We start from the raw sequence: 12,444 nt of genomic DNA, 5'->3' as shown, positions 1-12,444 counted from the left end.
GAGGGGGGGGAAAGGCCCGACAGTCCTCAAACGCTGTCATCTTTAACCCTGACGAGCTGTTCAGCAAAAAATAGAAGCTGCTTTCCCCTCTCCCGACTCGTCCTAACAAGGCCTAGCTGGGCCTCCTCTTAATCCGAGGGATTTCTGAAGCTTTTAGTTCTAACTAGGTAATTTGTAAGGCTGCCTGTGAGGCTGCCAGCTCCGGGGTGACGGGAGCTTTGGTGGGTTCCCAGCTATCTAATTAAAACCATGGGCTGGAATCCTTCGAGGAGGTGGTGCGCGCGCGTGCGTTTGTGTATTTGTGTGGGCACGGGGAAGAGAAAGCTCCTAGAATCACGCTTTGAAGAAATTGCATCCAGGGTTGCTTTTGGAGAAGCGTTTAGTGCAAAGTTTGGGCTTGGTTCTGCAACCGAGCTGAAATGGACGCAGGCTAGTGAAACATGGGATCCCTCCTGCCCTGCATGACAAAATGTTTTGGAAAGAGAAAGAGAGTTGTCTCCTCTAACGCTAGAATGGGAGGGGATTCTCCAGTGAACTCGATTGGCAGTTGATTCAGAGCAATGAAGGAACGTGTTCCTTGACCCAGACCGCTTCTAGCTCAGAAGAGGGAGGACATGAGGACAAAGTTTGAATCCAGACTCACCTTTAAGCCCAACAAAGTTTTATCCAAGGTATAAGCCTGGCTTTCTCAACCAGGGTTTAATGATGGCCCTCAAAAGGTTTTCCAAATAGGTGGGACCATATATGGTCATGTCAACCTGCCCCTCCCTCCCAAAATGGCCAATGATGGGCTTGGAGGGGGAGGGGAGGGGAGGGGCCCTGGGTGGGCGTGTCCACAGCTCTGCTTCCCAACCATATTCTGCATGATTGCACCCCTTCTGGGGGTTTCTCAATGATAAGAAGAGGAGAAAGGCTGGTCTAAGCTTTCGTGTGCATGCACACTCCGTCAGATACGGCGAAACAGAATATCCTCAACCATTACGTATAGACAGAGAGAGGGTGAGGGTGCAATTGCCAGGACAGGCTGGCTAGAGTGCACGAATGCACGAATCTGTGTGATAATACTGGAAGGTTGAGGCCCAAACATCTCATCACATCGCTAAAAGGAAACCCCCCCCCTCCCCAATCGGCTCATATTGGCAGCTCCTCAAAAGTTCCTCCCATTTCCACACTCCCATCAGGGTCTTGCCGGCTGCAGATTTGCACTGTTAGAGCATGACCAACGGTGTTAAAAATTCGGCTGCGCTGGCCGTGCATACGAAAACCGGCGCGGGTCAATGACGACTCAAACAAAAACACGATCTGCGCGACGTGAGTCATCCTCATCCACTGAGTGCAGATGTTGAAGCAGATGTCTGATAGACAGAAAGTGCGTCACGGCTGCCTTCGGCACTGAAGCCGTGAAAGATATCTATATAAAAGATGGGACAGGCCGAATCAAGGGGCTTGTTGACTTGCGGGTGGCACCCTTATCTCCCGTTTGCCATTTAAGGGCGGTCAGTGGGCTGCTATCTCCAGCGGCAGGGCTCCAGCAATTCCTGGGGTGGGGGGACGGGTGGGGATAATAACGCCTGCTTCTAGCAGGGCGAACCTAACCAGTGACCCACTTCTGATTGCACGCAGGGCCATGGACGTAGAAGGGTCTAATTGTGCTGCGGGCTGCACTATAAATCTCCCGAGAAACCTTTTTTTTTATGTAACAAAAACATTCAAAACTCAGTTCCCTATTGGTGCAGCCTGTTGGTCGCCTCGCTCCCAAATACTATCCGTGAGAAATGACTAAGGAATGTGTCGCTTACATCGACCTGGTCAATGCATTTTTACCTCTTTGGCACACTCCAAATTCGATGACCTTCTAAATCCCTCAGTAGATAATTCCCAGTTTAAGAGACTGGATTTACATATGTGATGCTTCGGTAGACAGATCTCAAATTCTGTTGATTGTGTCTGCATCGTGGTTCAGACTATTCAAGCATGATCGCTGTAGATCTTCCTATTTAATCAAGATACCTAATCAACCTCAGCCTTTACATCACTATTTTGGAAACGATGCCAGTGGCCGTTCTGCCCGTATGCCAAAGAATCGGCGCTTCTGTGCTGGTAGCATAGAAGCCGTGGAGGAATCATCTTATTGCATAATTGATTGCCCACTTTATGTACAACTCAGGGCCAAATTCCTTGCTGAAATATTATCTGCTCTAGTTTCCCATTCTGTTGCTGAGAAGTCAATCTATCTCTTGTCTGATTCTGACTATGGGACATATAAAATAGCATTACATGACCTGGCAGCAAGGAAAACAAATGTCATTAACTCTTTTGACCTTTGTTTGTTTGTGTGGTTGTTATGGCTTCGGCACACCCAACCTAACTGGACAAGTTAGGAACCCGAAGGTTGAGCAGCAAGGGAAGTTTAAAATACAAATATTCATTACAATAAAGTGCACATATTAAAAATGTAAAAGATTGATCAATCACAGTTGCCTACCGTATATACATTTCATAATAGCACATGGAACTGGGACAGTATTTCAGCCCAGAGGGACTTCAGCAATAGTCAAGTTATCTTAAAATGCACTAATAGAGGTTCAGGAAGGCCATGTACAATAGAAAGAAGATTTGTTGCACTCCCATTGCGTGATTTAATTTCTAAAGACTGCAGAGGTGGTGCGGCACCCGGAAAAATACTTTTGACACATAGTTTTGCCAAGGCATCCAAAACATTCCCAGAATGCAGAAATAAGGCTAGTGATTTATCAAGGGTGGGGACCAGCGCATGAGGACAGTCCCTGGGGAAGGAGGGTGCTTATGGAACAGGGCACAGCCAAACTGTATCGTGAGTGGAGGGGAATCTGCTAGGACCAAAACGTACATTTTTTTTGCAAACCAGTTCTTAGAAACAGAAGTTAATTTTGACGAGCTGTATTTATTTCAGGAAAGGTTGTGAAGCTTCCTTTCTGGAATGCAGCCGTTCTGTAAATATATAATCTCTCTTGCAATCAACATGTTTATCTCTCTCCCTCCCTCTCTTTTAACCCAAAGGATGGATCGTATTGATGATTTAATGTTACTTATTTTCGGGGGATGCCAGAGGCGGATTTCTTGCAAACAGAAATGTCCCGTCCAAAAAGGTGTGATGAAAGCAACCCCTAATCCTGTGCAGAAGCCTCAGTTCTCCTGCCTAAAATAATATTTCAGGATACAGCCAGGGGAATCGTCTGCTTCCTGAGAGTGTTTCGGCTCTCGGCCTCCCAAAAATAACACAGAGGCTGTTAACACCTGCACTTCTCAACATTTCCTCGCTAACAACCGGGAGATTAATGGACTCCATTCAGCGTGGACCTTTTTTGACCTCATTTATGAAGCTGGGGGATCCTCAGGAAATGGCGTGCTAATCCAGATCTTGATAATCCCCCACTTCTTTGCAATATATTAAAAACACGGATCAAAACAAAGAGGAAAAACGCCTAGTTTTCCAAAGGTTTTAATCAGATCCCCAGAGCAAGCAGGAGCTCAAAGGTAGAGAGGAAAAGGGCAAATCAGACCTCTGTAGAAAACAAGCCAGGAAATTCACAATGCCCTTCAGCATCTTACCCCAGGGGTTATCTGACAATCTACATGCCTAAGAAGAGCCCTGAAGGATCAGGTCTGTCCAAAAATCATGTCCTGTTGTTTCCAGAAGGGGCCAACCAGACGCCCCTTTCTTTTGGTAAGTTTCGGAGAAAGGCTTCCTCAGGAATCTCGGTGACACCGCAAACAAAACATGACGCGGCCTGGAATATCAGGGCTGCTGGAAGTGAAAGACTTTATGCTGTCTCTGAGTCTCAGGATTCAGAGGGGGACTTTAGTAGAGAGTTAGAGAGAGAGATGCTAAGACCAAGAGCACCCTTTCCTTCCCTGCTCTGCTGTGGTCCCTTTGATGTGCAGATTGCTCCTCTCACGGAATCTTCCTTCCTTCCATCCTTCCGCCTTTTTGACACCTCTCCACACACTTTGCGCCTTCTTGGCTCCATGCTTCACGAGAGCAGGGCACAGAATTCAGGGGTAGTCAAACTGCGGCCCTCCAGACGTCCATGGACTACATTTCCCAGGAGGCTCCTGGGAATTGTAGTCCATGGACATCTGGAGGGCCGCAGTTTGACTACCCCTGGCACAGATCCTTGCCTCTCCATCCCTCCTAGTTAATCTAGATTAGAACTCTACCCTAGCCTGTCTAGAATGGAGTGCCTATGATAAAAGAGCTCTTATTTGTTAGAGAAGATAAAAGAGTCTCGGTTTGTTCTTTTGAGTCTGACCTGCATGTCCTCACACCCAGACCAGATGGCTTCCGCTGCGTGGTAAGCCTTGGTGCCCTGGGATGCATTGTATTCCCACAAGGTTGAAGTCCATGTGATTTCGGTTTACTGGGCTAGGTGCTGTGCATGGGGGAGTAAGTCTGCTCAGACCTGGCAAAGTCTCTGCCTATTCCATGCCCGGGCCTGCGGATGCCGTCCGTCACCATAGGATCTCAACATTCCAAACAGGCCGGGGCATTGAAGGTCGCTGCCTCTTTGGCAACCACAAATAACTCAGGGGACACAGGGCAGGAGAGAGAATTGGAACAGTAAATTGTTCTGGCCACGCCCTCTTCTGTCACCACTAAAGCCCTTCTGAAAATATCTGAATCACGGTTTGGAAACGGGAAGCTTGGACTCGGGGTGATGAAATCACCAGCTGTTTTGCAGTGATGGTGAAGTCTTGGGTGATGGATCCAAAGATTCTTTTACAAACGAAAGGGTCATTTGCCAAGGACAAGCCTCCTTTCCCCCACAGTCTGCCTCAATTTCCTCTCTCTGATGATGAAGGCCAAGCTAAATAGATAGGTCATTAATATATAACCAAGCTCGGAAGACTAAAGGCAGATAATTATTTTTGAACAAAATGCACTTCCATTTCCAGACTGAAGACAGCAAAGCTGTTCCTTGACATGCAATTATAATTTTGCGCTTAATCAGGAGCATGAACGCCCATGGCCTGTGTTATTCATGGATCGGAACATCCGACCATGCTAAGAATCTATTCTCCCTCTGGAATTAAGACAGTGGCCAATATATTTGAAAAGTTCTCCACCTCTCTGGCATGTACGCCATTTCACACCTTCCTAGCATGAAATGCTGGATTAGGCTCGGATTTCAAGGCAGCTGTACCACAACCACTGACAAAAACTGCATCCCACCAAAACATGCCGGAAGAGAATTTGGGGTCCACGGTCTTCATTTGGCTTCTTCCCACTGATTTGACTGGAGCTACCGAACCAGGAAGGTCTTTTGCCTTCCTTGTTAGGTCCAGATTTTGCAAGACTTTGTTTACAGAGACCCCCCGGAGACGAAGCCAGGCAGGGCAGGGAGGCCAAGGGGCTTTGGCACTACTTTGAACAGAGCACTGGAAACAGGCGTGCATCGGTGGAAGGCTGCAATTTCACAAAGCTACAAAATTTGCCAAAAGCTGGATCCTGCTCAGCCCAAGCAATGGTGGCCAAAGAAAAGTCAATCGAAATTAGGGACGCTTGGCCAGGACGTTATGTTCCCAAGAATTCCTCGCCTGTGTTTGGCTTGAAATGATCGGGATCCTTCCTTGAAACCCGGGTGAAGGACAAACTCCATGTTGTGGCACGTGGCCCAAGCCCTTGAAGTGACACACTGAGGTCAGAGGGTAAAACGCATAAATCCCATCTTGGGCAGCGGAGGAGGCTGCAACAAATATTTGAATCACGGCCCTGCAACAAATTTTGTTAGTCTTTAAGGACTCTTCGCCCTTTTCTTATGCTACAGACAAACAAACACAGGGACCCATCTTGATCAATCAAGAACCGAAAACCAATGGGTGGAAAGATTCATGGGCAGAAAAGAAAATCAATTTGGCAAATTAACGGTGCAATTCCAAGCTGGGCTACACCCTTCTGAGTCAGCTGAAGTCTGCACTGCCCATCGAGCAACAGCTCTAGGCCACAATAGCGAAATGGAACTTCCATGGACAGAAGCAATATGCCTGTGAAATCCAGGTGCTGGTGACTGACAGGAGGAACCTTCCTTGCTTTTGAGGGCCTGCAGGCTGCTGGAATGGGATCCAGGAAGGCTGTCAGAAGTGAGAACGGCCCCTTTTGGAAATGTCTCCTACGAGTCACCTTTTTTCCCTTTTCAAGATGAAGTCAAGATGAATCCCTTGAGTTGAAAACAAAGCAGAGTTGGCTGGAAGGAGTTGACATTTTTCTCCCTGACAGCTGGAGGAAGTGTGCTGACCACCATCCAGGATATCCGGAACTTGGCAGGTCCTTTCTCTTCCCTGATTTTGTTCACCAAAGGTTGGGTGTTTACTTTACGAAAAAGGCGATTCCTCTTTGACAGGTGTTCCGAGGGAAGCAGCAAGGAGCTGGCTGCAGATTCTCTCGAGAGGACGGGTTTCTGGGTTTCTTCTCAGGGAAACAGGGAGCTCCTTGTGAGAAATGCAAACCGATGGAAAGGTCACTTTCTACATATTCACAAAACCTCCCATTAATAGGTGGGAGCAGACAGCTCAGGGGCCGCCAAGTATGCGAAAGCTTGCGCCGTCTTGGACACATGCGAAACTGGCCACAGGTTCATATAGTGGCCAAACTATGGCTCTCCAGATGTCCATGAACTACAATGGCTCTCCAGATGTCAATGGACTACAATTCCCATGAGCCCCTATGACTCTCCAGATGTCAATGGACTACAATTCCCATGAGCCCCTTGGACTACAATTCCCTTGAGCCCCTTGGACTACAATTCCCATGCCATGTTGTCCCCCAAGTGAAGATTCGAATCCGGATCGGTCATGAAGCTCACTGGCTACCCTGAAGGGCCATTGACACTGCTTCAGCCTAACGCATCATGTCACATTCCCCAGCCCTCTCGTGAGCTGTTGGTGGCGTCCGGCTGGCCCAACGCCCGAGCAAACGGGGCTTGATAAAGAGGCGGAATGCCCGTCAGCAGCCTCTCCTTCCCAGAAGTGCTAATTGCAATTATCGAGCGCCCTTTCAGCAGCTTGTTGTAAACAGAGAAAGGTCACTGGCTTGGATCTCCTTGCTCTGCAGACGGAGCTCATCTCCTTCCCAGAACTTCCTCTCTGGCATTTGCCAAGGTCTTCAGAATCACCCGCTGACTTCCACTCCGTCTGAAATCTCCCCGGGGCCTTTTAAGAATTAATGCAGCCCGGGAGCCAGCAAAGGGAAGAAGAGCAGGCGAGGCGCAGACGGCATTCCCCCGGCAAAGGCCGGCCCCTTGTTTCATTTCTGGGACCCAGTCAGTTGCTCTTAGGCAGGCCACAAAACAAGGAAGCCGGAGAGAAAGGGCGGCCTCACGGATAGGGATGCCAGCCTCCAGGTGGGACCTGGGGATCCCCCGGAATTACAGCTCGTCTCCAAATCACAGAAATCAGTTCCCTCAAAGGAAAGTGTTGCTTTGGAAACTGAATTCCATGAGATTGTGCCCCATTGAGGTCCCTTTCCTCTCCAGGCTTCGTCACCCCCAAGTATTCACGGTTTCCCAAAGTGGAATTGGCAACCCGGAGGAAGAGTCTGAGTTTTTCTGTACCATTCCGAAGCATCCTTTTCTCTCCGCTGGGTTGCCAGCTCTTGGCGGGTGGGCTGTGTGGCATTCTCCCCCCCCCACCAAATCTTTCCCTTACCCAAATCTCCAGGCATTTCCCAACTCAGGGTTGGTAACCTTAGCTGAATATTTATTGCTCTTCAAATTTATAGGTCGCCCTTCCCTGAAGGCCTAGAGCGGTTTATAACATTTCACAAAATAGAACGAAGGTTAAAATATGTTAAATGTATTGATCTAATAGTTTAACAAACAATCAGGGAACTTCTCTCTGGCGGGAGAGAGGGGGAGGTAACATGCTTTGCCGTGGTGTGCAGATCCTTGTCTGCCAGTTTATCGATGATATTTCTGGGCCTTGGCCATAGGCCTGGCGGAACAGCTGGGTCTTGTAGACCCTGCGGAACTATTTCAAGTCCCACAGGGCCCTGATCTCATTTGGGAGAGTGTTCCACCAGGCCAGGGGTAGTCAAACTGCGGCCCTCCAGATGTCCATGGACTACAATTCCCATGAGCCCCTGCCAGCTGGCAGGGGCTCATGGGAATTGTAGTCCATGGACATCTGGAGGGCCGCAGTTTGACTACCCCTGCACCAGGTTGACACCAGAGCTGGCTCTGGTTGACAAAATTTGTCTTCTCTGGAGTTGGGGGTCTCAAGCAGATTTTGCATGCTCACTTGTAGATTACGGGGGGGGGGGGGCTGTGGAAAAGTCGGTCCCACAGGTACAAAGGTCCCAGACCGTTTAGGGCCTTAAAGGTAAGAACCAATCCCCTGAACCTGATTTGCTCCTCGATGCGGAATCAGTGCAGCTGGGAGAGCCTTGGTTGAATGTGCCCTCTGGGTTCCAGTGAGGACCTCGGTGGCCACGTTCTGGAGGTTTCCAGATCAGACACGAGGATAACCCAGCCGAGAGCGAGTTCTTGTGCTCCCCCCCCCCCCATTTCGTAGACATTCACCCCGTGTCCTTAAAACAGTCAGAATGCCAAAGGTGCAACCCAAAAAAACATCCTTTAGGAATTCATTAGAGGATCCCAGTCCCCCAAAGCAAAGAGCCTGAACACAATGTCTTTGCCTCTTTCCCTCTGACGCAAATTTTCCCATCTGCGTTTCTTTTTTTAAAATCACATTTTTCCAAGCAAACAATCCCAAAGGTGGTCAGCTTCAGAATATATATATATATGGGGGGGGGGGGAGGTGGAGGGGATCAAGCCAGGCAGCCAGCCCTACAAAATATCTTACATTAATTTTATGCCAAAAAGTGTCTTTTCCAGATCTAGAAAGGCCTCGTTCCCCCCACCCCAAAGGAAACGACATTACAAAGGCAGGAAAGAACTTCAAAGGGAGTCCACTTGGCAAGTTTGTATATATGTAAAAATGACTGTCAAAAGTACAAAGGAAAAGCCAAGATTTAGACGGCAGGCTGCACTGGGAGCGCCTAATGGCTTTACCTTTTGGTTCTGACAGCAGTTGTCAGAGATGGAAGAGGGGGGAGGAAAATCCTACCATTTCAATATCAAAGGGCAGAACAGGAGGCCCTGATCCTTCTTAGTGACAGGTAGGCTTTGCACGTGCAACCAGGAGAGGAGAAGGAGTCCAGAGATTGGGATGGAGAGCCGCGAAGAAACGAGGACAGGCCCTTAAGTATCGGAATGTGCGGCTTGTGATCAAAAGAATTCATACGGTGATATCTCCATACTATGTGCAGATGTGAAAAGGGGCCATGAAGGGAGCTGACCGGAAGAAAATGGATTCACTTGAAATGGGGAGGAGGGTTATTAGAACTGCAGGCTGGAAAAGAGAGAAAGGAGTGAGTTCTAGATTAAATCAAGCCCGAACTCTCCCCAGAACAGATTCAAATGGGTAGCCGTTTTGGTCTGAAGTAGCACAATGAAATCCAGTGGCACCTTTTGGGGTGATATTTGACACAGAGGAGAATTCCACTATCAGGGGTAGTCAAACTGCGACCCTCCAGATGTCCATGGACTACAATTCCCATGAGCCACTGCCAGCCCCAAGGGAAATGCTGAAAAGGCAGTTTATATAACCGGTACATGTTTGGCAATTTTTAATTTTTCCACTAGATATTGGCAATCACTGTTCACACTCTAAGAAGTATTTACTCAGAAGTAAAGATAGCAGATTTGCACTATACGTGCCTGTCTGTCTATTTCTTTGCTTTTTGATTACCTGGGGGTTGAGTGTCCAAAGGTTTATGCCAAGGGGCATTTCCGTGTTTATTCATTAAGGAAATGCAGAAAAGATGCACCAGGCCTGTAAATAAACAGTTCTAATGTAGTACATTATGAAATAGCATACAATAGCACAAAATAATGTCAAAATCAGAGTCCAACTACTAGACAACTACTGTTGTGCTACTTGAATCTAAAATAATGTCAGTGTTTTGACCTGCGTGAAATATTTTCAAGCAATCCTGCACCATCTACCTTACTGCGGATTTGTTGCCGGGGCTACCCTAATCAGAATCTCATTCCAAAAGAAAGCTAGAAATTAGCCGTTTGGGGGATATATTGTAATCAATACTTTTTTCTTCTTTTCTGCATATAATTATAAAATAAAAAGACTAAATTAAAAAAAAAAAATGAGCCGTTTTGTAAAAATGACACAGTTCGGAGTGAATGGCACCTAAACGGCATGGGGATGTTCAGCCAAAAGAGGGACACAGGTGTGCGCATTTGGATAAATTAGCTTTAGGTGGGTTTTGGAAAGGCCACAAGCAAAGGAAAGATAAAACCTTCTAACGCACGCAAAGCGGAGACAACTCGAGTGGAATCTAAACAAAAAAGGTGGGTGGTAACCCTACAGCTTTTTCTTTCTTTCTTTCCTTTTTTTTTTGACAGCTCGTGGTGGCAGTGATAAATCTGTGAAGTTATCTAATTTTCCACTGTTTTAATTAGAGGCCTGGATTCAGAGCCCCGACAGCTGGCTTCTTTGTACTGCTCTCTGTTGCCTGACAGAGAAAAATTTTCGACAGGAACTTCAGCCAAGCTCTTGGCCTGACCTGAGCCAATGAAACTTCTGGGATTCATAAACTTGCGGTTGGAAGGCAGATCTGCGTCTTGAAGTGCTCCTCGGCCGTCCTAACATGCAAAACTGGCAGGTCATGCAGCGAGCTGCCTTTGTACTCCACAACTGTAGGGACAGGACAGCAATGAAAAGGGCAGGCTTGTGTTTCTCGGGAGCCCAGCGGTGGAGAAATTGACTTTGGCTTGGGATCCCAGTCACATGTGCAAACCCCCAACAGCAGCGCAGTGCATAACTGAGGCTGGTTGGGGAGCGATTGAGTGGTGGATCTGTTCCCACAATGGCTTTCTTTGCAGGATATGCTCAGGGTGGGCTCTCCAGCCGAGCCACTCAAGAAACTGCTTGAGCTGAGACAACGAGGGCCCTTGGGTTGCCAGCTTTAGGTTGGGAATTTTCCGGAGATTTAAAAGGAGAGGGAAATGGAGGGAGCTCTGTACAATTCCAGAGAGTCCAACTTAGCAGCAACGCAAAGAAGAGTCATGACCCATCACGCCATGGATGTAGCAAGTCCACCGTTCCATTCCCTAAAGCGGCCAACTAGATGCTCTTCTGGTCTTCAGGGGTTGTCGCTGCCTTTAAACACACTCCCGAGGAACTATTGATCGCTCTGTCCTCTCCAAATCTGCCTGATCCTTTTTGGAAGTCTGCAGAGCCAATCCCTGTTTCTGCATCTTGTGACAGGGAGTTCCACCAGCTAACAATGAGTTATGTGGAGAAACAGTAGTTCCTTTTCCATCTACCCAGACTGTGGCTCAGTTCTATAGTGTCTGCTTGTCATGCAGAAGGTCCTGGGTTCAATTCCCCGGTGTGCCTGGTTAGAGGTCAAGGCGGCTGGTGATGTGAAAGACCCTGGAAGCCTCTGACGGTCAAGGTTGACAGCACTGGCGTGGATGGATCGTTGGTCGGATTCAGGACAATGCAGCTTCTCTTGTTCATGTGGACAATATTAACGTGACCCCCTTTTGATTTAAGCGATAGAGATAGGTGAGCCAGCACACCAACCCCGACCACTTTCAAAACAGGTCTGCTTGGTCTGCAAACATTCTCCTCTGCCATCCTGTTCTCACGCACACGTTGTGTTTGCTGTTTTTTTGTTGGTCTAAGCAACCTGGGCTTCCTACAAAGTGCCACGCAAGGCTTTGATTGACACTGCTGTATTGTATCCAACTCAATAAACATGTTTTTTTTTTTCAGAAACTCCCACTGAGAAGATTAGCGGAGAGGTTGGCACCCCTTGGCAGTACATTCCTGGTGCCCTTTCTTCTGGCTTGGCTTGCTTCGTGCGGCAGCTTGACGAGATAGAATAATCGGGACGAGAGCCTGTGGCATCATGTATCGGTGTGCCAAGACTTAAAAAAAAAATTAAAAAGAGGAAAGAATGCACATTTTATATTGTGGCTCTGGAAAGGTATGCGCCTCGGCAGATGAGAGGATGTTTGGGCAGCTAAATTCCCTGGCACGGTCTGAATTCTATCACTCACCTCGCTGGGGGCTGCAGATCTCAGCTTGATCAGACTGACAAACTGCAATCAACAAGCTGGGGGGGAAAGCCCTGAACCTCCTAACTGATATCTTCATCCATGTCCAATCCAAACAAAACTTCTGCTTTGTTAAGGGATTAATTGTTGCTATGTGAAACAACACAGAGGCACCCTGAGTTTCTTTCTTGTTATAATCTGGTTCCTTCAGGACCTCACATGAGACAGGTGAGAAGAGCAAAAATAGCTGTTGATCCCTCCCTCCCTCCCACATCTATCTATCTATCTATCTATCTATCTATCTATCTATCTATCTATCTATCTA

General features: G+C 47.7%; 1 protein-coding gene across 1 annotated transcript in view; it reads left to right on the top strand.

The window, feature by feature from the left end:
* Positions 1–12,444, top strand: part of LOC143823606 (uncharacterized) — a 60,841-nt gene that overhangs the window by 46,907 nt on the left and 1,490 nt on the right. The window contains exon 4 of the mRNA XM_077310083.1: positions 11,836–12,347. Within this exon, the coding sequence (XP_077166198.1) occupies positions 11,836–11,948 (113 nt within the window). The 3' untranslated portion in view covers positions 11,949–12,347. The remainder of the gene's footprint in view (positions 1–11,835; positions 12,348–12,444) is intronic.

This window comes from Paroedura picta, chromosome 14, assembly GCF_049243985.1.
Source record: "Paroedura picta isolate Pp20150507F chromosome 14, Ppicta_v3.0, whole genome shotgun sequence".
In the NCBI taxonomy this organism is placed as follows: domain Eukaryota; kingdom Metazoa; phylum Chordata; class Lepidosauria; order Squamata; family Gekkonidae; genus Paroedura; species Paroedura picta.
The sequence above is the reverse complement of the archived record's forward strand: the minus strand, read 5'-3'. Positions and strand labels throughout refer to the sequence as shown.